Genomic DNA, 26,160 nt, shown 5'->3' with positions numbered 1-26,160 from the left:
ATTGTGGCAGAGTTTTTTCTTTTTTGTTCAACTTTGCAAAAAAATCACTCTGGATAATGTGCTTTTGGCCCCTGGAGCCCCGCGCTGGGCCGGAGCTGCTCCTTCCAGCCGGGCTGCGTGATAAGCCTCTGACAGCTTGGCTCGGGCTCCGGTGTCACAGCTCTCTCCAGCTGAGCCCGGGCTTCAGCATTGGAGGGTAAACTTCCTCCGTGCACAAACAGTCACACACACACACACACACACACACACACACACACACACACAGAGAGCATCCAGCACACACCCACGTCAGGGCCTGAGACAACAATCAGAGATGAAGCTGGCACCACATAGATACCATGCATCCACTAGAGGCGAGTTTAATTAATAATCGCTTCGTATTTGATTTCAAGCCGGTGTCTCCTCATTAGCACAAAGAGAAGCCACCACCTCCTTTTGTTTTGATATCACTGGCATATCACTGATATTCCAGCATGCCAAGAAAATATATACAGCACAGAGAGAGTCTGAGATATTACCCGGTTTGAATCCCCCTCTCGTGGGAAGGTTTTCATTCCATACACTCCCGACGCACACGGTATAGAGTCTGGAGGATATCACGGCTCTCATCACATAAAAGGTGCTGATGAAACCCATCGGGGATTCTGTGTGTGGATCGAGCTGACTCCCCCCCCCCCCCCCCCCCCCCCCCCCCCCCGCCGCCCCTCCGCTCTCCATAAGTGGAGTCTGATGGGCCCCGGATATGAGAATTCATCTGTTTGAGGAATGGGAGGGACGAGCCGTCAGGGGAGATGAAAGATACAAGTGCTCTGTTGGTTCCAGTATTGATGGGGGGGGGGGGGGGGGGGGGGCAAGGCGTCAAAGCTGCTTCCTGTCGCCTGCAGCGATGGGATGAAGGAGTCGATTTACAGTTCTCCCTCTCAACGCGTTGACAAGGTGCGAGGGCTCGAGCGGAGCAGGTGAGCCCTGCAGGCACGCTGCCTCATCTGCATCCGAGCAGGAATCATATTTTTGATATTTTCAACGCAGACTCGATGATGAGCAAACAGAGAGTGTGCGGCGACAGGCACCGTGCGGGGAAGGTTTTTTTGCGCCCCACTTCTCTGCGTTTCTAAAAATACGTGACGGCCTCAAACTGTTTGGTTTATTTAAGTCGGAGAACATTCCTGTCTCCTGCTTCATGTTCCCCTCAAGCATCTGCAGCGCATCTCTGAAAAAAGTCAACTTTTACAAAAGCGTTCCGGTTGCACGCCTTGAAAGAGCTGTCGTCAAGTGACTGGCAAAGTGAATCGTTTTTTTTGTTAAATTGCAGACGGCCCCCTGTAAATCAAAGGAGTCCTCCGGTGTCTTTCTGCAGAGCCGCAGGCAGCTATTATCTAGCGTTTAGTTTTTTAACCTGGTCCATTTTTCAAACCTGCACAAGAAGAACAAAAACTTTTCTGCAACAACCACAGAGAAGATGTCCAGGGCCTGGATCAACCCCCCCCCCCCACACACCCCCACCAAGAAGAAAACTGAGGAATGTCTTTCTGCCTGAAATTAACTCGACCATGTCTGGACTTATCTCGGTTTTCCAGGACACGGGCTCGGAGTGACGAGTTACATATTAACAAACAGGAAGAAGGAAAACAAAGAGAGGCCACGGGTCCACACAGCCAGTCGGACAATCTCGCTCAGCAGCTGCATTTAGCTCCTTAAATCTGTAAGTAATTGCCTGACGCCATTGCAATTACTGCAACAAAAAAAAAAGTGGTTCTGTAACACTTTAAAGGTTATCACTGGTCAATGAGCCGTATGCAAGAGCTGGTTGCCCCCCCCCCCCCCGGCACATTGTGAATCATTACAGGGAAAGTCTGCCGGGTCCTGAGATACCTCTGGGACACTCGGCTAACAGATTCAATTTAACTTTCTCTTAAAGGGCATTCCGTGTGCGTGAGTTCAAAATGTCACAGATGGAACAACGATGCAAATCCAGCTCATCTCCCGTGTTCTCCCGCTTTGACATTTTAGCCTCTGTCCTTCAGATCTAATTGTTCTCGGCGTCGGTGGAACCAGAACTCACCGGTTCTTATTTACCCGTTTCCTCGTGGGGGGGGGGGGTCCAGGTGTTGGGCTCCTCCCATCGGGTTGTGCATCTAATCCAGCTTTGAACACGATGATTCTCTGAACGGCAGCACAGAGATCTGATGTGGAGAGAGCAGCTCCACGTCAGATTCTCTTGATGGTTTCTGACACTTTTGATCTGCTGGTAATTTTTCAAAAGCGTTGGGTTGTTTGGTTGTGTTGGAACTCTCCTCGCTGTTGTCTTTACTTGTGTCGAACCAGGGAGCACGGCTGTTCCCTCATGCTGACATCATCTTTAAACATTGATCCCTGTGCAATATTAAATTATGGGATGAACTCTTTGTGGAAATCTCTATTAAACCTTTGTATTTGGCTTGATTGGACATTGTTTCATGGATTTCCAAAAAAAGGTTTCGCCAGATTTTCTTAATCAATGAAAATGTTGAAAATCTCACAGTGCACTTCATGGAAATCCATTCTGTAGTTTCTGTGTAATCCTGCTTACCTGAATGACAGACACAAACGTGACCTCCAGGACTCTGAGGTAAACAACCTGCTCTTCCTGGGAGGTTTTAAGCCTCATGACCTGAGCTGATCCTCATTTTCCAGTCATTACTTACAGCGTCCCCGGAGGGAGATCTGGTTTACAGCCAGAGCGTGAAGTCCTCCCTGGTGGTCTGTTATCATATAGAAAGCATAGTATTGATCCTCTTGTGTTATGTGAGGTGTTACACGTCCAACTGCGATGAATTGTATACAGTATAATGTACATAGTTACATACAAATAGTTCATTACATCACTAAGACATCCAATCATTTTTTAAGTTACATGTAAAAAGTATTTTTTTTTCCATTGGACCATTGCATCAGTGTAGTTAAGTGTAGAATCTGAATGAGCTGCCAAACTTTTGCCCATTGTAATGAAAATAATGTTTTTTTTGTGGATTAACCTTGATTTACTGTGCAAAAGTAATTTCTTTGAAGACTTGCACTCAAATAAACTGCACTGCAGTATTTCAAAAAGAGATGGATTTAGCTGATAGGATTGAAAATAATACTACATGGAGATAAGGCAAGAGTAAATGGATAAAGAGCATAAACCCATGAATTTAAATCTGCATGTTATCCAGTGTGGTGACTGTAAACACGATTTTATATGATGTTTGCATGGCCAACACATTCATTGGATTCATAACTTTGCAACAACCAGAGTCTCCAACTTTCTCAACTAAAGCTCTATGAATTAGTTTGTGTTTTAACATTCACACCCCCCCCCCCCCTAAAAAAACCTCTTTGTGCATTGATTCCAATTTGCCGTCTGAGAGTCTTAATGAAATTTGCCAAAGCAACATCAAAAGCAATCTTCTTTCAGCGTACCTGTGCATATTTTTTGAAAACCGGGGTTTGTTCCTCTGCGCAGACAAATCTTCAGTCCAGTTCTACAAGGGGGAGACAATACCAACACTAAATCCTTCCAACTCCTTTCATGAGCGCACACTTGCATGCTTATCTGTTACATGCAGGCTCGCACAGTTCTAGGCGCAGGGCTCCTTTTCACCAGTGGTAAACAAAGGAGCAGGAGTCGTTTAACACTTCTTTAGGAATTACCATTTCAGCTTTTCAGGGAAGCATTTTACTCTCATGTGAGGAGTTGCGAGTAACAACTGTGAAATGCAGCAGAAACATGTTGTCGGAGGTGAAACCCGCCCAGAGAACAGCCCCAACAAACACCCCGGGTCTATTAGTATGGAGCTCATGAGGCCGGGGGACTCGGATGGGGTTTTATATTCTATGGCCTCACACTGCTGCTTTCAGCAAACAGTCCGCCATTATTCGGTCTGAAAAAGCACAGCCCCCTCCCTTTGTCAGGCCCATTCATCCTGCATCCTTAGGTTGCTATGTTTTCTCCCACATTTTCACACCTTCCCTCTTATCCCCTTGTTAGTTCGATACCTCTGTTCTTTTTCTAATCGGTCACCGGCAGCAGCAGCACAGCAGTGGAGAGTGGACGTACATTTAATACATGCTGTTTCAACAATGTGACAGATCTTTGTCTCCATGATCTCACGTCTTGAGTCAGTTCAACAAGACAGGGAAAATGTGTGTTAATCTCACATGGAGTCTCAAATGGAGTGTGGCGTGGTATCCCTCCATGGAGGAGCTCTTTGTCTGGGCCGAGGAGGTTTTGTTTTCACTTCTGTTGGTTCGTGAATAATAGATTACATAAAAACAACAGAACGGATTTCCTTGAAACTTGGTGAAAGGGTTTTGTAAAGGTCAAGGAGGAACCCAGTTAGCTTTGGTGCAGATCAAGACAATTTTTCCACTTTTCTTTAATATTGCGAGAAAGGTCAGTTTTTCTTTTTCATGGATCTTGATGGAAACTATCAGGCACATTTAGGTGAGTGTGTGTACGTTGCTGATTCCAGTCGGACCTGGATCTAGTGAATTTAAATGACCTAGACCTTGATTAGGGTTTGTGTTAAGGGTTATGGTGCAGGTTTGACCTCATGCACCTCACTTATCTTTTTTCAGAGGTTCACATAAGATTGAACATCCAAACTGTTCATTCCTGGTGCTGTCGGGTACTGAGGGAGAAACTCTTTTTTTACTCTCTTTTAAATCCACATTGAACTTTATGTGCGGGTGCAGACAAAAAGCCCTGCAGCTGCTAATTCAGGCCTTTGTTGTTATTTTCTCTGCTATTGAGAGTTTGGGGGGGGGGCTTCTGCTCTCTAAACCATGTGGCTGACAGTTAATTAAGACACTCGGGGCTGCATCCTCTTTGACAGACAGGAATGCTATTCAAGGGCAATCAAGGGGGACTTTGTCTGACCTCACCTTCACCATCGAGACGAGCAAACCCCCCTGAAACCACTTTCATATACCTCTTCTGAACCTGTTCCCAAACTCAAGGTCGGTTAATTGATTTGGTTATTTCCCCGCGCGGAGATATGAGAACATTTGACGTTTCATCTGCTCAGTTTTCAGGCGCAGTGCTCGTCTTCCCTCGAAGCAAGGTCAGAAAAACAGTTTTTTATGGATTCAGATTGCACCAGATTGCACCATATTTGGTAAATGTTGAAGAGGAAAAAAGAATCAGTCTTTCTGAATCTTGTTAACAACTGTAGGGGGAAGAACTACTTTAGAATAACTTGTGCCCAGCCACCTCTGAACAGTTCCAGCCCTAATGATGTAGCCATGATCAGGGAGAAGTCCTGACCTCAGGCGCTTGGCAGGGACACCCTGTGCCCCCGGGTGGGACTCGGCAAACCTGCGACAGACAGAGGCAGAGTTGTGCATCCGGATTTGGCCGCTTGCTGATCCTCAGGTGTTGGGACCGATTCTGTTTCAACTCGTGTTTCCAGGCGAGAATAATAGGATTATGCTTGTTTGAATGCACGTATTTGTCATTTCTAGACACTGAGAAATATTGACCCCGGCAAAGATCCACTGTATTGAGCTGTTTTTGTCACCCGATTCATATTTCTTCAACAAATTGATTTCGATTGGTCCTCGAGAACTTAAAAAATGCTGCAGGCAAAGTGCTTCTGTGTTGGGTTTGTGAGGGTTTTGTGTAGGAGGTGACTAATGACATCATTTGTGGCAGTGTGAAAGGACAGTGGAGCGTGAAGCGGACTCACAGGACAGGAGGGACCTCTCCTAACAATCACATTGTACAGTATTTCCTCCATCCTGGGCCACAAATAAAGGAGCCCCATCCGAGAGGATAAGAGCTCTGGGAATTCCTGCCACACAGGACCCGCTCACCCGGGGCTCCTTCACTCTGAGACCCTGGAGGAAAGTCGCAGCACAACAACCTTGTGCTGCACATTTGGAATTAGAGACGGAGCGTGCAGGAATGCAAAGAAGGTTATTTTCCTCTTTGCTTAATAAAAGGTTTCTCACTGACTGTCATATTGAAGGACTTCTTCTGATTCATAAAGGCCTTTAAATCAAAGACTGAAAGGTTTGAGTGTTTTACCTTGAATGCCTTTCTGTGGACGCTGGTTAGGGATTCATAAGGGAAGTTATTTGTCAGTGTGTCGGTTTTTTTGAGTGTGTAAGACTGAAGGTAGGGGAAAATGTAATCACTGGACTTATTTCTGCTCCGTTGAAGTGGTGAAAATAGGATCCAAAAAAAGCCTAAAAAGACTTTGTTCTTCTCTAAAACAGAATAAGTCAATATGTTCCCATGGATGTGAACAGGAGGTAAATATCCCAGCACCTTCCAAGGCCATTCGAGGAAATGTGCTCATGATGTGGTCGCTGAAAGTTTGGGACAAAGGCAATTCCAGCCATTGTGCTCCACATTTGGAAAGTGCACACAGTTAAATCACTTCTATAGTTGTGGTTCAGATGTTAATCTCACAGAACTTCACCTGCTGCGAGCAAAGCCTTTCCCCGGCTCTAAGCCCGGCGTGGCACTCTGACCCAGCACTTTTGTCTGGAGGAGCCTTTGGCCTTTTCTTTCACACCCTCAAATATCTCCTCAGAGCGGTCACTGCGTAGAGGCGACAGCAGCCAGAGTGGATCCTGCGGAGCGACCAGATTTAAAGCGGCTGCACCCCCCGGTAAAGAGAAGCAGCTTCAGTGCCTGTGAAATCTCAACAGTTCTAAATCTTTCTAGCCGCGGCCAACTCCCCACTCGCAGCCGCTGATACAAGGCTTAGGGTGATTAGACCATATCGCTCTCTCGCGCTCTCTGCTCTGCTATGCGCGTTCTTTCCTTCAACAGGATTATCATATCCCCCTTTTCCCTTAATTGGAGAGGTTGAAAAGTATGCCGGTATGCTCTGGCACATTATGAGGCTTAAAAGACTGCTCATGTAACAGAGTTGCGATGACGGAGAATTGTCTCAGTTCATCACAGAAGTGAATCCTTATCTTTTCCTTAAAGGGATAGTCCAGGGTAAAATTTAAATTCAGCTATTATCCACTCAACACTATAAAGATGGAGGGGTGGGTGAAGTGTGTGAGTCCACAAACCACTTCTGGAGTCTCAAGGGTAAACAGCGTTGATTTATGTATCATACCCACCCCCCCCCCCCCTCTTCTTTTGATGCTTTTAGAATGGGGTAAAGCCTCATGATTTATATTTGAGAGCATATGAGATATTTTCGTTGGATTTCTGGGAATGGGAGGAATTGGATTGCTATTTTGACCCAGATCAAAAGAACGGAGGATTATCTCATATCACAGGAGTCGTCTTCTGTCTAGTCATACAACCATATCATTTTTAATTTTAAGCATTCTGGCAGTAATTTGTGGTGACGATCAAAACGCTGGGCAAACAGAAAAATACAAAAACCATCTTTTGCTACAGCCGCTCAAGGTCTGAGATCAAAGCCGGTTGTTTGGTAAAGACTTTGGAGCTTTGACGAGCAGTGTAGTTATTTTTAAAGAATTGGCTTAACTGGGGCTCTTAAATCTGCCTCATCAGACTTTGTGGCTCCCAGTGCAGATACAAAAACTCCCTCTCCAGCATTTTCATCACCCGCATTATTAAATATCTCCGTGCACATAAACAAATGACGCATGGGAAGTGCAAATGAGCCGTTTCCCACCGGGGGAGAGTTTTCATTTTAAAACAGTGTTCCTGCAAATCGTCGATTTAGGCATTTAGACAATTAAGTCAATTAACATGACAGAATGATCGAGCTCTTCCCCGTTAAACGACAAAATCAAAAGCTGAATCTCTGCCTGAGCTGTCTGTACATTAGTGGTGTAATGATTCTCCAGATTCATGGTACGGCTCATAACCAAAATGTTCCCACACTGCTGCTGGCATGGATGTGCTCAGGGGGTTTGCTATCTCAGGGTTATTATCCATCTAGAGCTAATTAAACCATAGCCTGTAACTCCAGGCGTGATCCCTGGATCAGGATTGGACCAGACTAGCCATGTGACACATGCAGTTGGAAGACAATGAAAGGGGTGTAATGTGTAATATTTACAAAACATACAGCTTGTTCTAACTGGTTATTGTGCTCATTGTGGAATGGAAAGCATTTACTAGCACCCCAGTGGTCCAAAAACCTGCTGCACTGCAAAAATGAAAATCTAAATGAGATGAAATATGTTAAATCCAGGCAGAAAAGGCCTGTTTCTGTCGACCAGGCAGTTTTTATGTTGGCGTGGTTCATGTGTTTCAAGCTTTTTGAAAACTTAATTATTTAAAAACTCGTTAAGGAGATTTTATTAGTAATAAGTTAATGTTTGAAAGAATTACCACAGTTTACTAAGCTGCTGTAAAAACAACCACACCTAAAATAGGCTCACAATCTTTTGGCAGGAGAGATTTTCTTCCTCTGTTCTCAGATGCTTATGTTTATTTTAAGTATTGTTTCTCCTCTTTTATTATTTCTATCCTGCTTGTTTTTTCAGAGCAGAGTGTGTTGCAGTGTAGGTCCCCAGTTTCCTTCAACTGTAGCTAATGATAGAACGTTATAGTTTTGTTGTTTGTTTGTGTGTTTGTTTGTTTGTTTGTTTGTTTGTTTGGTTGGTTGGTTGGTTGGTTGGTTGGTTGGTTGGATGTTTAGTTAGTTAATTGCTTGGTTGGTTGCTTGATAGATATATTAATTTCATTCATTGAATTAAAATCCAATACAGATTTACATAATGATTTAACTAGGATTTTTCAATAAAGTGAAATGACTCACTTACAGTTCAGATTAGAGTTAGAATGCTTCCCTTGCTTTCTTCCTCCAGTTTGCTCTGTTTTAATGCATCTGAGTGGATTTTGTGTCATTTCACATTGAACTGGAATCTCTGGAGTGTGATCACTTCACTGCTCCCCTGCACAGCTGTACATCTCTATCCATCTATCTTTAGCGTTTGCGTGACATTATAATGTTTCAGTTCGGAAACTCTTAGCACAAAGTCCAGGTGCAGTATAAGATCATTCAGTATTTTTAGCTGCATTGTGTCCATCGAACAGGCTTCACTGGCGGGTCCATAATTATCCTGACTAATCAGTGCGCTGCCGGCTCTGCGGGCAAAGGACCGCCTGTCTGTCGGCCCGGCTGAATGAACAGATGAGGGTCCATGGGGCACCGTGGCCCCACAACGCTCGGCAGTGACCAAATAAGGGCTGTCTGCAACATGTATGCAGGGAGGAGACAGGGGCACCAAGTTGGCACGGTTCGGCCCCTCGCATTTTTTGGCCTCTCTCAAAAGCTTTCTGTCCGTCATCACACATCCAGTATGTGAGCGGAGGGAACTGGGTGTTTTGCTACATGAACTGGAACATGGGTTTGTGTGTGAAAAGGTTAATGTAGGAGGCTGGTTACGGTCAAGTGGTGGAACATGCAGAGGCCCGAGCTGGAGACAGACACTACAGGGTAAATCTGTGAAGGGCTGAAGAAGATTAGAGTTGGACTTTGTAGGACTCCTTTTTATTATGAGACTATGAAAAAGATGTAGTAATAAAGTTTAAAGATATATTAAGAAATCTAAAAACATGAAGTCCAGGTTCCTGTTATGAGGAGTATGATGATTTCACTGTATAATATATGTATCTGCACCGACCGGCACATGAGAGACACTGATATTGTTCACTAAATTCTTTCTCAGTGCTCCGAGGGCTGGTTAAAGATTAACTCTGGTGTTTTCCTTGGGGCCTCTTTGAAGTGGACTTATACTCCAACCCCTGCTTATCTTAATTAGAAAGAAATCTGGGGGAGTGAAGTGGTCCTCTGGAACTGAGCACCTCCTCTCCCCAGCCCTCTGAACGCACCGCTGCAGCTTCAACGCGACTTTACGGCCTCAGAACTCAATATTTACTCAAGTGATGCCGGGACTATATGTCTTGTTGTGTAAACTGTGAAATGGATTTTTTTCCTTTTTCTTCCTGATGTCTGAAAGCGTCAGGTTTTGGGGACGCACTCTTGCCGGATATGAAAAATAAATAATTGATAGAGCCACGTTTTTTTTTTGTTTGAGTACTGCTGAAGACAAACAGGTGTTTGACGTGATTCATCTTGAAAAGCACAGCAGCCTCTGAGGCTTAGTTTAAGGCGTGGGCTGTTTCCTCTCTGCCATGTGAAGAATTTTACAAAGTCACCTTTTACTGTTATTCGTTAAAAGCACAAGAGGCACTCGAGATAAGTTCTACCAATAAACAATCCTGGAACCGTCTCTGCCCGAGACGCGTTATGATCTATTTGGTTGATTTTCGAGAATTATCCTTGAGATCAAGTGTATCTGCTTTGCTATAACTCCTACAAAGTGTGTGCCAACGTGTGAAGTCCTATAAATTGCACAGAGCGTCTCTGTTGCCTTTACCTCAGTGGAGGACAGGCTCCTTCACCACTCAGAGATCACACATGCCGTGTCTACCGGTGGCATACGTGCCAAGCGGCTGGCTTTAATCCAAATGGAGCGGGGAGGTCCTGTCATACACAGGTCGCCTGTCTCCGGGAAGATTGATGTGGAACACACAGGAAGCGAACAAAATCCTACACTGTGGTTTGGACCCCAAGAATGTATAACTTATTATAATCATCACTTCAGACATTTTCAGAGTCTCCATTACCAACTGATAAAGCCACTGCAGTGCCTGTTTCCAAACCTGCCGGTGAGGAATCGGCTGTTTTTCCTTGGTTTCCACCTTTTTCTGAACCTGCAGTAATTGAGCTGCGGCGAGTACAGACCGACTGCTGGACTCCAAACAACTGTTTGCCTGTTTACTCAGAGTTCAGTGAAACTTGGCTCAGTATGCAGAAGAACAAACCAGAGAATCAGTTTGTTGTTGCCGTCAGAGGCCTGGTTATAAATATTGAATGTATCATGTGTCCAAATCGCAGCAAATTCGACACTGCACTCCCTTTGTTTCCGAACAATAGACACGCAAAGTGTGAAGCTGATCAAATGAACGATTTCGAGATATATACAAACTACAGACAAAGACAGATGAGACATTTATTTAATGAATACAACAAATAGAAAGTTTATCGAGTCCAATTATAAATGTGCAGTGTTTGCTGCTTGGAAAGTGCTGTGTTGTGCCAAAAATAGTTTTACCTTGAAATGTTTGTTCTTCATCCATCTTATTAGGTTAATCTCTGCTTTCCAAAGAGTTCAGAAGAGATCAGGCTTGTTTGTTATTTCAGTATATCAAACCTAATGCCATAAACCTTTCCTCTCCTGCTGAGCCTGTGATTTATTCAGTGCTTTCACTTTACGATCATTTCCATACTGTAAGTGGTGCGAGTTTTGGCAAAACACCAAACAAAATACTTACACTTGATGTACTTTGGCATCAGTAGAAACGGCTTTGAAATAAAGAAAAGAGCCTTAATGGGGGAAATAGATTCCAGGTAGACGTTTTGATCAATAGTAGATTTGTACCTTTTATCGGTTTCACCAGGTTATACAGAATTTACTTTTGCAATAAAGATAAATTAAGGAAAAGGTATGTTTCTTTAGCATCCTTTTACATGATTGGTCTTCCCAACGTAAAGTCCTCCATGTCCTCAACTAAATAATTTAATTGAGTTGTTGATCTTGGTTATTGTGCTGCACATTTTGTCTTTTTATCTCAGATATGGCAACATTTTGTCAAAAGGCATCAACAGGAGTTGCACTAGGGCCCGATTTTACTCTGCGTGAGGATTTATTCGCACTATTACACCGAAGGGAAGAGTCCTGAACAGGTGCAGAGAACATTTCATATGCACTCACACACAGAGTCACGCACACTCATAAATGCATGCACCCTCACACCTAACAAAATACACATGGTGAATGTGTCAGCGTTACCGTTGAGGAAGGAAATGGACACAGAGGAGTGGCTGGATGGACGTGACAGACTTACTGACCTTAACAACTCAGGGGGGGGGGCGTACGAGCCTCTGAGTCGTGCCTAACACAAGCGACAGCAGCGACTCTTAAACCACGGAACAAAGCACCTGCACCCTTCTGGCAATTTCACTGTTATTTCACCACTTTCACGAGCGCCAGATGTTTAATGGCAGTCATCTGGATCTCAACATCCCTCCCAGCAGCAGGCGACAACTTTCTAAGTGCAGTGTGGTGGATGCATGCTGATTTTTTTTTTTTTTAAGAACCACTCAAGCTCCCAAGACATGTTGTTGTAACTATCCCCAACAATAATTAGCACTCGAGGTAGTCATGGTTGTTGGCACGTGGAAGAAATGAAAGGCTGTCTGGAGGAGGAAGTGTTTGATGGAGCCAAAAGCGTTGGTCAGGTCGAAGAAGAAGAAGACGTGCAGTTCTCTTCCTTCATTCTTAAGCTGTTTGAATCTGGAGCCTTATCTTGCTTGTGTGTTCTAAGCAAGCAAAGCAGCGCAGTGTGACATCATTCTGCAAATAACGTTGTGTTACAATCGCCCAGGAGTTTGTGTTTTGGTTTAGTTGTCTTACTGTTAGCAGGATTGTTCTACTACTGGAGGGCTGTGGTATTTGCTAGGAAAGAATCAATACAATGTTGCTGTGGATCCAAATTAACGGGAATTATGTTTTACATTCTGTGAAACATTTCTCAGAATTCATTCAACCTATGGCAGTGAAAGGGGGGTGCACTTGTACCCACACACATATTGCTGTCATGCCCAATAGATTCCAAGTGACAGGCACACAGACTAAAGGGTTAAAGACAAGTCATCTGAGCTCTATGCATTCAGGTACAGTACGTGCAAAACTGTAGCTGTAGGTCTAACCGTCTGCCTGGAAGGTAACAACTTTATGGATAATACCACACAGCAAATTACATTGTAGCAACATAGCAAAACACTATGTTAAAGATCTCTTATGTTCTTATAAAGAAATGTTAAAGTTCTTAATGAAATTAGAACATGGTGAGCCGCCACAGTCTAGATTATAATACCAGGAAGTACAGATTGGACACGGTGAGATAGGACAATCTTTCAGGTGAAGGTATCAATCTGAATGAACCCTTCTAGGTCGGGATGGTGATGGAAGGAAGATCTTTCCAACCACATTAAAGAGACTGATTTTTGCCGACAGGATCAATGTGTGAGGCCTCCTTTTTCTCCGGGATTAGTTTCCCCTCAGGCATTCACAATAGTTTATCTCTCCAATACCACCTTCATTAGTTCCCAGAGCCATCTCTCGATATCTGCAGTAGTCTGGTTGAAGGATGGCTGGCATATCTGGAGGTATGACTCGGCTCCTGCCTCTCATCATTGGTGTGTTACTTTCAGGTCGTCATAAACCTCCCTCTTCCACATTTTAAAGAAATCCTGTCTTTTCTTATCCTTTTGAGAAGTCTTTTCAAACATCTAAAAGCTTCCTAGTAAAAAAGATGTTTGTGCCCTCTTCTCCCTTTTGTGTGTGAAGTTTTTTTGTCCTCTGCTGTGTTGCCAGGAAAGCTTTTATATCTTTTTGTAGGAGGATGATACCCGCTCTCTCTCTCTCCTGCCGCCCTCCTCTCTTTCTTCAAGACCCTTCTGTCCCTAACAAGATGTTCAGCTTCATGTTGCTTTCCATACTTCACAGGGGGCGATGTTTATTTCTTCCTCGCTTCATTTTCTTTTCACCAAACTTTTCTTCCGCCGAGCTGTACATCAGGTCACTCAATCTTTTCCAGCTTTTCGAATCTGCTGAGGCCCCCCCCCCCCCCCAGAACTTCACTTTGCTCTGTATTGACTTTTGCCCACTCATCTTTGTTGCTCGACTTTGGCCACTTCAATTGTGGTCCGTGTCCTTGCATCTTCTTCTTTGTAGCCGTCTGTGCCCGGTGGGGGGTTTGAGATCAGATGTTCTGCCTGAATTGGTCCCCTTGGACATTGGGTGTTATTGATGCTCAGCAGACTCAGGGATGTGTCCTGCTGCTGTGCTTCATTCGACTGGCTCGACCTTTCTTTCAAGAGATGCTGGTCCTTGCCGGGTCCAAGCCTCACTTCCTCACATGTTTTCTTGGACCACCTGCTGCTACATATTCAGAGAAGATGTCCAGAAGCTTATGTGTAAATGTTTCAGGTGCTGTGCGGATTATCTGACTCACCGTCAAGATCTCGCCAAGGTCGATCGTCCTCCTCCAGCCTTTCTCTCGCAGACTCAGGGGTTATTTTCCATCTTGAACTTTCTTTTCTCACGAGGGAAATATGATTCAGGCTTCTAGCCGGTATGCAAGAAACTGCAACGCAAAAGAGGATTGATTTATGAATGAGTCACTGCTCGCACATCGTTACAATTTGTGTTCGTATCTGTGTGATTCCTGTGTATGTGTGTGTGTGTCTGCTTTGAGTCTTTATGGTCAAATTGCAGCTGTAATGCCCTCTAGTACTGTAGCTCCAGCCTTTGAATCCAACTTCAAAAGCAAAAGATAAAATAATCCAGTTCAGACAGGAAACAGACACCTTTTATCTTAATTAGAAATGAAGCAATTAGAATGCACGGACCCTATTTCTTTTGCATAAGGGCAGAACATCCCTCATCCCTCCCTTTGAGTGAAGTCAAGTCCTGCAGGTATCCAAGAAATCCTGCTAATAAGGGGTATTTTTCATTTGACTCTTCTCGTCTTTGTTTTCTTTTTGAACCGTGTGATGAGCGCTGGCGAGACATCTGAGGTTGCCTTCCCTCTAATTGTGTTTTATCTGCAGGAGGCAACAAGCTGAAGCACCAGCAGTTCCGTCTGAACTGGGCGTGGATCTCTTTAGAGAAGCAGAGCTACGTGGTGGATGAAGAGGTCAAGTTCCTGGAGGTGGTGCTGCGGCGGCGAGGCTACCTGGGGGAAACTTCATTCGTTAGTAAGTGAACACAACCTCTGACTACCATAACAATACTGATTCATTCCAAGGTGAGCCACAGTTCATTATTCAAAGCTACTAGAGAGCATGAGCAAAGATTTATATTGTATTTCTGAAAAAGTTTGATTTTAATCTAGGTCCTGATCTGCAACAAAATAGTAAATAAATGAATGCAATACATATTTAATCAGAAATATATAAAGTGTTTATTTATCCCATATTTAAACATGAAGGTGCCATTGAGATAAATAAGCTCTTCTGCCAGGGTGTCCTGGTTGAGATGGGCTCCAAATTAAAGGGTCAAATCCAAAAAGAAGGAAAGTTAAAGCAGATATTCTATTAAAACTAATTTTAAAAGATTCTAAAACATTCCAAGAGAGGGTGAGGAGTCCAAGTTGAAAACATTGCGCAGCCCCTTTCAAGCATGAGATGCATGAAAGTAAAAGGCAGATTTACTCGGCTCCGCTCGGGTTGTTGGGACCTTCAGGGGAATGTTCTCTGATGATCTAATATTGTCGCTTCTGGGGCAAAGTATCAACAGAGTATATAAGTGGTAACTTGCCCTCTAAGCTCTGCAATGAAAAAAGGCAGGATATGGACCAATGTTTATATGTTTATGTTGTAACGTGTTGTCCCATAAACTTTGCTCTTAACTTAACACCACACTTGAGTGACTCTGTTGATTCTTTTCATGTGTCCTCATGGCTGATGTTCAGATAAAGAAACAAACAAAGGGGATGAAACCCCACTCCTCCTCTGAAGATGTTGTTTGGAATTCTCTCCAGTCCTTTTTTATCTCGGTGCCTGAGGTCCGACATATTGATCGACGAGCCCCCCCGCAGCAAAGACTCGTCGACATGCATCACACTCTTCATATATTTTGGCGCAATTCTAAGGATGGCCCAGACACCCTTCAGGGTGACACAGGTCGCGACCCTTCACCCCCTCCCTCCTTTCAACCATTGTTTACATTCCAATCACACAATAGCACAGACGATTCCCTCGGGGACTCCGTGTGCTCAGGAGAGAGGTCGCCTGAGGTTGATGGCCACGGAACGACGCCACTCCAAATGTTAGCTGAGGCAGTTTACTGGCTGGAACTAAATGAACAATACCTGTCCGTACTGTTAAAAAAACTGGCCTAGCATTTATGGGTGGAAGGAATTTTTACTACTGGCACAAATGTCCTTTTTTTAGTGCTTTCATTTATTCCGTCTATGTAGATGAGGAGCGATTAAAATGGACCAATTTTAAAGGTCAAATCCCATAGAATATAAACTGTACTGTCGTCTCTAGCTTTATAAGCCCCTGGGCTTCTGGCTAATGAAATATCTCTGAGGTGAAATGCAGATTCTGCTGACCTTTACAGCGCCTCACACTGCACAGGGAATCTACTCAGTGAAAAGAAAATACACATCCAGAGGCAGATCTTCATCTACTGCTCTGCAGGCAGGTGTAGCTGCAGATAACAGTAAAAAGTAAACAACTTTGAGAACAGGAATATGCTTTTATTTTGTTGTTTATGTTGATGAGGAGCAAGAACAAAAGAAAATGGAAAAGTATTTTTCCTGTGTGACGACCTCGCAGTGATCCCTCTGCGAATTAATATTAAACAAGAAAACAGTATATCTCTTGAATATTATCTCTTGTTTTGATTCTCTGCAGCATTGCTGCTATTTTATTAATGGTTGCATTATACATGAAAGGAGCGCCACTTTGAACTTAGACTCGGCGTTCGGTGCCCAGAAAACAAATTCTGCCTGCCTTTTTCAAAGTGTCCAAAGTCGCTGTTGCGTTCTTTTGATTCCAAATGATCGTTTTTTTCCTCAGGGCAGTTTCCTTTCGATCGAGGAGGCATGAAGGGGCGAGGGGCTGATAATGAATGAGGGGGGGTGATGGGCTCCTCCATGATGGAAACCTCACAAAGAAAAGCGTTATTCTGCTTTCTTCTTCCGAGGCGGGAACATTTTGCTTTGACAATGCCCTCAAAGTAGCACAGCGATATAGTTTCTCTCTCTAAACACCAAAGTGGTGGAACCATTTATGTCGTGCATTTCTTTTTAACAGTAAGCAAATACATGTTTATGCACCGAGGCTGAAATTATTTGATCATGCACTATCTGTTTTGGTTCTCGCTGTGGAAATATATCTTCCTTTTTATTTCTGGCCAAGATAAACATTTTCAGATTGAACAGAAAACTGTTTTTGTTGTGCTATCCCATTAATGTCTATTTGACAATGTGGCAAGAGGCCAGGCTCACCCTGGAAAGGTCACCAGTGAGTCACAGGACCGACATACACAGAATAACAACCATTCACACTCACACTAGTGTCTCCAATTAATCTAACCCCAATCTGTGTGTCTTTGGACTGTGGGAGGAAACCCATCCAAACAAGACACAGGCAAAATTGGGATTCAACCCGGGAACCTTCTTTTGGCAAAATTTAGTGAATCACACACAATCTTATTAAATCTCAAGAAATCAAACCTCTAACTGGAGCTATCATCATGAGATGTATCATCTTGTTTTTCGAGGGAGTTCCAAAAAAGAAAGTTAGAATCCTGATACCCAAGAGGGAATTATTTTGGAGATATCATTTTATCAGACCTACTTCTAAAAAATTATATTTTATGTACAAAACGAACAACCAATATTTTGTCTCTAAGTTTTGCATCCTTCAACACTTTGTAAGAGTGATTATTTTGAGTTTGCCCCTTCCCCTTCTGCAACGAGGCTTTAGGCATCAAAAGAACCATTTTGATTAACCAGAATAAATAGGCCACCAGAGCAGCCTGACAATTCAAGCCACCCATCTGCCTCAGTGCTGCGATGAGATCACGACTGATCCGGGGCCAGTGGATAGTTCCTCTTTCCTAAACCCAGCCTGAGGGACACAGGGGCCCACTGGTGGAATGCTGCTTCACCGGTCATGGATCCTACAAAGAGCGCACCTGCCACAATGCCTCAGAGTTGCTCCTGTGATCCGGGCCATCCAATCCCAGCGCTGCTCAGCAGACGGAGTTGGGAGGAAATCATACTCACTGAGCAGCTCTTTGAAGACGGCTGATTTTCCAAGCTCCAAGCTTCCCGAGCTTGACCACTTTATCTCAGCACATATGTGCCGGGGCCGTTTCCTTCTGCCTGTGCTTGCATTTCAAAGCCCACTTTTTATTCCCATCAAAGAATAGAATTGCAATTTTTCTTAAAAACCCGAAACTCATGCATTCCTTAATCTGAGGTCTTTTGAAGATCTCGTGGGTTGACTTGAGATGATATTTCAGTTTTTTCTCTTCTTTGTGTTTCTGAAGAAAAATGAGTTCCTGTCACGCCACCGCTCCCTTTATCGCTTAATTCCTCGTATTTTTTATTTGTGGCATCCTGCTGCATGGACATGGTGTGTGTAGCCATGTTCTTTATATCTACTGCCAGACCCCCTGCTGTGTGTTGTGTGACCAGTTAGCAAAAACAATGGAGAGGCTTTGTGACATTTCACTGGCTTCAGTGCTCCCTCTCCCCAGGAATCCTGCCAGTATCACTGCTATAGTGGCTGTAAGCTCCATCAAACAGCTCACATGCTGAAGGTCAGACAACACAAGTCACCCTCCATCCGCTTCTACAGAAACCGGGCTGACGTGAGGGATAATTGGCTTTATTCCCACCATGGTCGCTTCAAACACTGGGAAACTGAATCCTGAACGAAGGCAGCTATTGACGAGTTAGACCAACTAGTGTGTGGACCTTCCTTTTGAAAAACAGTAGTTTAATTGAGACATAGAATTAAGGTTTATAACTTCAATTTGTGTCATAACTAGAGAAAGATTTAAGACTCGTCTCTTTGCTTATGCCCTGAGTCGACTCCTCTTTCAGAGACTCCTGGTTTTAAGCTCCTGTCTCTTTAAGACCCACCCAAGAAAAACTGATAGTATGTCTCCTTTAACCATCATATTTATTGACAATATCATATAACCGTCACAATTCATGGTTACAGAGAATAATAGAAACCAACACGTCAAAGAAAACCATTTAATATATAAGGTTGCCAGTGCCAGAAAAGGACAAAGGTGACTCCTGATATAAAGTATTTATTGGGTTCTGCAGATGCTACTTGATTATGATAACAACCCATTCTCCCCCCCATGTCCTCCCTCAGGTATCGGCACTAAGGATGGCACGGCAGAGAAGGACAAAGATTTCCGGGGCAAGTCTCAGAAACAGGTTCAGTTCAACCCGGGTCAGACCACGGCCACCTGGAGGGTCCGCATCCTCTCAGACAGCGAGTACGAAGTGTCCGAGAGCTTCCAGATCCTCCTCTCCGAGCCGGTGATGGCTGCCCTGGAGTTCCCCGAGGCTGCGACTGTGGAGATCCTGGACCCTGATGATGGTGAGTAATAGAGACTAATTGAGACTTAATCAAATGTTGACTAATTATGCAATTTAATGTTGGAATAGTGGCAGATTTTACTGAGAATATATATATTTATTGTAGGTTAAACTTAAAGCAAATACTGCAATGTGTACCCTGCGTTTTTCCTTTCTTTGGCGGGGGGGGGGGGGGGGGGGGGGTGTTGCTTAACAATGCAACCCACTTGGGTCTTAGAGCTATAATAGAGTTTGACAGCAGGACATTTTCAGTGAAATAACACAGTACATGCCCCTTCTCTGTGGGTTAGAACATGAAAAATCAATAAATGGTAAGAAAAGGCCATGCATTTTCCGGGGAAAGAATGATGGGTAGTGCAGAGTGTCAAAAGGTAAATCTCTCTCTCACAGCAGCGCTCTCAGTTAGGGGCCAGGAAGCCTTCAAACTTTCATTTCGGCTGTGTTCATGTTTTCGAGCGTTGACTTGTGAAATGCTGCTCAGGAAGACGGATAGAAGAGAAGAGGGAAGAGCAGGGAGTCATTCTAACACAATATCAATTCACATGAAGACTGAACACCAAGAGCCCAGGTTGATTATGAAAATTGCTCCATAAAAAATAAAGAGGAACAAGCTCTCGCCACTTAAATAGATAAACAAGGTCAAAGGGATGAGGATGACCTCCCTTGCATTTGAAATGATTATGATGCAAATCGAAGCATCGTTTAAAATGTGGAGCGGAGATACAGAGCTGCTTGAGTTAAAAAAGGGGCGATGCTTCTTATCCTCATCCCATCAGGCTTCATCGGGTGAAGAGGATGAATTTTGCTGGCAACACTTTATGCTAATTATCATGTTAAGTTGCAGATTTGTTTCAAAAAACATCCGTCTCTGGAGGGCAATCAACAGAACTGGCAGCTATCTCTCCGCGAGATGTGAAAACCTATTTCCGGCTCTCGCACCTTGAACTCCAGCAGCCACACGTCTGCACCGTGTCATTATGCTGTTTACGGGTTGTGGAGGTTTTTTTCCGTGCGTCTCGGCCTCTCAAGGTCAAAACAAACGCTGAGGGCTCGTGAAAATGTATTTCTTTGCTTCTTGTTCACTTCCCACCGAGAGCAGAGGAAATATGATGTAGCCCGAGGGCGGCCACTGTGAGACGGTGTAAAATAAATGATTTCAGACGAACTCAAGTGGCTCGGATTGACGACAGCAGATTTTTCCGCATGGTCCTTGGGAGGGAAAGGGTGCAGGTCGTTTTCCTTTTGACTCAGAAGCACCTTTTTAATGTGGGGGGCGACCATGATGCTCAGTGAGCAGGATACAAGGCCTCTGTCTGAGCTCTGTGGATTTCATGGCTGAAATGCTGAGAGACCTCATTCTCTCTCTCTCTGAGCGATGCACAGAGCTCGGAGAGAGAGAGGGAGACAAAGAGATGGAGAGCTGCCAGGAAGCCTCCGCTCAGTGAAAGAGACAAAATGCTTCAACGTGTTCCTGCTTCCAAATAGAGCAAACACACCTTTATATTTTACTCTTTCAATTAATGCTGGCAACTAACAGTAGGCTTCTTAACTGAAACCGAGTGTGTGACACAATTTTGTTCTCGTTATTTTCCTCTAATTCCCTGAAGCAGAGGTCACTAATTGGCAGACCAGGAACTAGACACACAGACTGATTGCATGCGTTTTGGAAAACCCACGTGACGCCACTCGGCCAATCACATCCGTGAGTCAGAGAGAAAGTAACTTCACATGGCGTGCTCTGAAAAGAGAAACGTAACTGATGAAAAGAGAAATGTACAGACTCTTATATGATGACACTTGCCTGTTCAATCTTCCAGCGAGCAATAAAAAAGCAGGGAATGGGGGGGGAGGAGGTTGATGGCGCTTCTTACATGCGGCTGATGCAAAAAATATGAAAGACACATTTCCCGATGAAAAAGCGGTGACACACACACACGGAAGACACAGACAAATGTGTCAGGACAGTTTGTGGCGTCTTTGTGTTGTCAAGAAAATCACGTGAGTTAAAACATCACTTCCTGTCTCTGCCTGCTGCTCCCGGCTGCTTTGGAGGATTTGATGCTGTGGTGAACGTGTCCATGCAGAGAACCTCCTGCTGTGTTGTGCATGTGTGAAAGTCAAACTCTGGGTAAACTCCAGTTAGGAAAAACTTAATTTACACCTTTTATTTCATTTTTTCTAATTAAAGTCATTATTTCAAGATACTCATTTAAATACAAAACCTTCCTCTTGTGTTTCTTCACTTTTGACTTCCTGTGAGAAAAGCGCATTCATCGTTTATCAGAGTGCTCGTTTAAAATCGGTACAGTTCAATGTGAAAGCTCACAGTAAATTTCCATATATATATTGCCCTGCATCATAACACTGTGGAGACATAATGATGTTTTCTGAACCTCGAGGAAACTTTCCCTGTCTGGGACGTCTCTGAATTTGAATTGAATCCAGCTCCTCTATAAAAACGATTCCCGACAGCTCTCCCCCTGAGATGAGGTCGATCAGGTCAATAACCAGCCCCGTCTCGGGGGGGGGGGGGGGTCACACTGCATAAGCCGACTCTAAGCTGCAATATTTGCTGCAGATAAATAAACAGCAGACGATGGGTTTTGATAAAACGAGACGGAGGCGCTATCTGCAGAGCTGTAATGCAAACCGGTGCATTAGAGACTTTTTTTGATGTAAATAATCTCACACATGGTTTGATGCTCTGACGCCCCCCCCCCCCGTTCCTTCATCTCTCAGTTCACTTACACAGGCAGGTTTCTTCCCTACAAGTCAGATAAGCCTCGACAATAAAAGTACACAGCTCTGATAACACAACACCTCGTATCACAATCAGGATCTCATGTGTGTGGATGTTTGATTCTGTTTTCTCGCCCCCCCCCCCCCCACCCGCAGAATCAACAGTGTTCTTCCCCTCGGCTGTTTACAACATCGAGGAGGACATCGGCGAGCTGCTGGTCCCAGTGCGCCGGAGCGGGGACGTCAGTCAGGAGCTCATGGTCATCTGCTACACTCAGCAAGGTAACACGGGAACAAGCCTAATGGGGAAATGTCAGCGGTAAACTCCTGGAATAGAAATATGAGCGTGTCTCTCGGGGGAATGGCTCGTGTTCTTGTACAGTGCCTCTCTCCTCCTCCTCCTCCTCCTCATCTGGACTGAATGCTTATCACTCATCCCTCCACCTTGTGTCGGAGCAGCAGATGGTGAAAGGAAAATGGTCAAAATGAAGCACGGCTAATGGCTCCCGCGCTCGTTCTGCGCTGCACAGCGTTTGAAAGGCTTCTTGCACATCAGAGGTGGAAGCGAGGCGAGTTAATGGATGCCTCAGATATGAGATGAAAGGAACCATAAGCTGGTCTCATCGCCGCCTTGATTGTCACCGGATATCACCTTGAAAAAATGGAAGTGCAAAGACAGCGACCTCATCGAGATCCACGTCGGATGAAACGTTTCTGTGGAAGATGAAATGCAGGAGGAAGCGAAGGTCGCTCTTTTCTTAAAGCAGATTTGAAAAGGAACGGATGTTGTACAGATGTATTCTTCTATTAATCAGAAAGAAAAGAAGAAAGTTATTTCCAGGCTACTAAAGAAGTTCATGTAAATTGCAAAAAAAAACAATATCAGGGAAAAAGAAAATCATATTTCTATGTTGATTTATACCTCCTCTCTAATGAGGTTATATTCTTGCTTCTTTCCATTGATTTATTTGTTTTTTAGCTGAATTACTGAAACTTGAGGATGGGACACAGGCCAAGAAAGAACCAATTAAATTGCTGGAGTGGATTTGGTCTTTAAACATTGCAAGAAACCCTTTTCTTATCTTTTTTCCCAGTTTCCCAGTAAATAACTATTCTAACCTGATATATCTATGGGACAGATATCAATGTGTGTGAAATTTATCTGTCTAGTTATCTGAATATTCTGATGTGGCACATTTGGGATCATCTTTCTGTCATTCCGTTTTTTTCTCAGTCTCGGCCACGGGCACCGTCCCCACCAAGGTGCTCTCCTACTCCGACTACATCTCCCGGCCTGAGGACCACCACAGCATCCTGCGCTTCGACAAAGGCGAGGTGGAGAAGTCCTGCCGGGTGGTGATCATCGACGACTCCCTGTACGAAGAGGAGGAGATCTTCATCGTCAGCCTCAGCCTGCCCATGGGAGGACGTCTGGGCTCCGAGTTTCCCGAAGCCACAATTACCATCATCCCCGATGCAGACGACGGTAGGTTGACGTTTCACAGGTCTTAGGTGAAACGTGAGAGATGATACAGAGTGAAATGAATTGTGCAGGTACAAGAATATGAAAAGCTTTGATTAGTAAATCACTTTCTGCCCTTAAGAGTCAAGCTTTGGAGCCTTTTCCATTCATTTCTAATTGTTAATTCAGTTCTGAATAAAAGCATGAATTTGCTTCCTGGGCCTTTTATCTGCTTTAGTTTGAGGTGTTGCAGTTTTTTGTGCGACCTCATATTTAATATGTGCGACGGATGAGCCCTCTGACGGAAGCTGAAAATGAAACTTGAGAAAGTTTGGTGCAGGCGGCGTCTTCAGCTGCATAAATCCAAGCAGAGAGAGAGAGAGAGACGCAGGGACAGGTACAGACAGGTGGGCAGACAGACAGGAAACATGTCGGTGTGCATCTCCGCTGTGTGTTTGAATTTCTTCTTCTTTTTTTCTTCTCTCGTGCGGTGTGTGTGTTTGTGCTTGTCTACCAATGTCTCGGGAGAAAACGTCTGAGTGTGCGAGCCTCCCTCCCGGAGGCGAAGCCTTTATCTCATATCTGCAGGCTCAGACTGGAGGGCTGATAGTCTCCCATATTCTCCCCGACGCCTCTTTGTTCCCCAACACCTGACGGCCATTCCTCAGTTCCCTATCGCTCTCACTATCTCCGGAAGCACCGCTGTGAAGTCGAGACTGTGTGATCGCAGGCAGGCGTCACTGGACCTGTGGAAACTGATAGTGGAAATGTTTTTATTTATTTTTGTTGAACCGAAACGCACTGGAAATAGATAACTGGAGGGGGGGGTGCGCTATTCAATTTAGCATCCTGTTATCTATTTCAAGCCGTCGGGAAATCAAGACTTTTGGGAAATGAGTAGTGTGCACGTAGCTGAAGTAAATGAAGTTCATCTGCATTTATTTTAATCTTCTCCACCTGCTCAAGTGACTCAGTTTCCTCTGGTAGGAGTCCCCTCCTTTTTCTCAGTGCTGCACCTGCTGTGGAAAACATCCCAGAATGCATAGAAACATCATTAACACAGTGTAGTGCTCATTCAGCTGCCTAACAACAATCTAAGCTCAAATAAATTAAATGTGTGGTTTTTTTTGATCAGTGACGTAAGTCCTGCTGTTTGGTTTCATTTTCCCTCAGCACGACAGCTTCTGAAATAATCCCACGAGTGAAGGAACATTCTCTGTCTTTTTGCAGCACGGAAATTCTCTATATAAATATTTTACTCTATATTCTATAGCTGCTCTGAACATGATCAAGTTCACGTCCGTGTGCCGCAGGTTAATGGGTAAAGAGCTCCTGTGCCGGAGGCTCCTGCAGCAGTGGTTTCCAGTCTGTGCAACAGGTTATTTGGGAATGGAGTCCGACACACTTCAAGTGGATTTGTTTGACCTGCTCGTGGAAGTGGAGGAGGTTACGTGCTCGGAATGTTTCTGGCCTGTAGCAGCGTCCAGTGTAACCTGAGTGTGAGCGCGGGGCCTTTCGACCTCCTGCTCCCGGGTGTTTACTCCAAACCTGTGCCCAGACACACAGGTTTTAAAAGGATGCATAGCAGCGCTCAAGGTTCATATTTAAGTGATTTGCCACTGAGGCTATTCAAACAGGGGCTGTAACAAGTCATGCACGTCTTGTTTCTGCCATAAAGAGCTAAAGGTTATTGATTCATGGATTAATCTGTTGAATCATCCAAGGTTACATTCACTCTACTGCATTTTAGTTTGAATACTTATCACTGTGGCTGCCTTTAAGATTGCCAGCCACCCTGAGAGGCGAAAACAGAGAAGTTTGGAAAGCTCCGCTGGCACCGTCAGTGCCAGAAACCACCAGGGATGCGTTTTGGTTCGTCATCTGCTGTTTGGACACGTTCCCTTCCTGGTTGGTTCTCCTCTGTCACGACACGACTGCCAAAGACGAAGGAGAAACACTGAGAACACTTACCGTCAGTAACGGTTCCACCTCGAAAAGAAATCCCTGCTCTGCTTGTTTCTCGTTCATATTCTGTTCTTGTAACTAACCGACTAACTAATTGATTTAAAATGAAAATGTGTTGGTTTGGATGCAGCCTTAACTTAAGATGAGGTGTAAATATGTTGGAAAAAACATAAAGCAGTTAAATATTACACAGAATTAAACATTTGCTTTACAAGTACTTTCAGAAAGTCAAAGGCAAAGCGTTAATGCTTTAACTAGTGTCCTCTGTGTACTTTATTCTTGTTGGAGACAGTTTCCCTTCAAGCAATAAACAGCATTTTCATGTTAGTGCATTAAAGGCAAACTCTTATTTTATGATTGCCTCTGCTTTACACTGAGCCAGTGTGCCGTCATATCTCAGCTATTATTAACTGTGACTGTAGCTTTGAAAAAGTCAATTAATTTAAAAATACACCAGGAACATTTTCTCTTTAAAGATTGAACACCTTCCAGCAGGCCCTCGTCTACATTAGAGGTCCTTAGTGTATTATCACACACACACAGGAGAAAAGGAGGCTCGGTGAATCACAGGCTTCAGATTGACAAGCAGTGTTTGCAGTCTGCACCCGGGGTTTATTCACGCTTTATCTGTAATCATGTTTTCTTTGCCTCGGTCTTTGTTAGCGTGGCTGAGTGTCAATCAAAATCTTCTTGTGCGTATCGGTTTTCAGCGAGTGGCTCTGACTCACAAGGTTGCACCGGGTGCAGGGAGCAGAACGCAGCCGCCGTGTCTGGAAACATCCGCTCGCTGGGTTTTCTCCTTGTTTTTCTCAAA

General features: G+C 44.2%; 1 protein-coding gene across 1 annotated transcript in view; it reads left to right on the top strand.

Annotated features, from left to right (window-relative positions):
* The window catches only part of frem2b (FRAS1 related extracellular matrix 2b), a 58,297-nt gene that overhangs the window by 13,221 nt on the left and 18,916 nt on the right, over positions 1-26,160 (top strand). Inside the window, exons 3-6 of the mRNA XM_053422918.1 lie at positions 14,652-14,798; positions 18,951-19,181; positions 22,076-22,201; positions 23,154-23,405. Of these exons, the coding sequence (XP_053278893.1) occupies positions 14,652-14,798; positions 18,951-19,181; positions 22,076-22,201; positions 23,154-23,405 (756 nt within the window). The remainder of the gene's footprint in view (positions 1-14,651; positions 14,799-18,950; positions 19,182-22,075; positions 22,202-23,153; positions 23,406-26,160) is intronic.

Source organism: Pleuronectes platessa, chromosome 5 (assembly GCF_947347685.1).
Source record: "Pleuronectes platessa chromosome 5, fPlePla1.1, whole genome shotgun sequence".
NCBI lineage: Eukaryota > Metazoa > Chordata > Actinopteri > Pleuronectiformes > Pleuronectidae > Pleuronectes > Pleuronectes platessa.
Note: the sequence above shows the minus strand (reverse complement) of the source record. Positions and strands in the feature narration are given on the sequence as shown.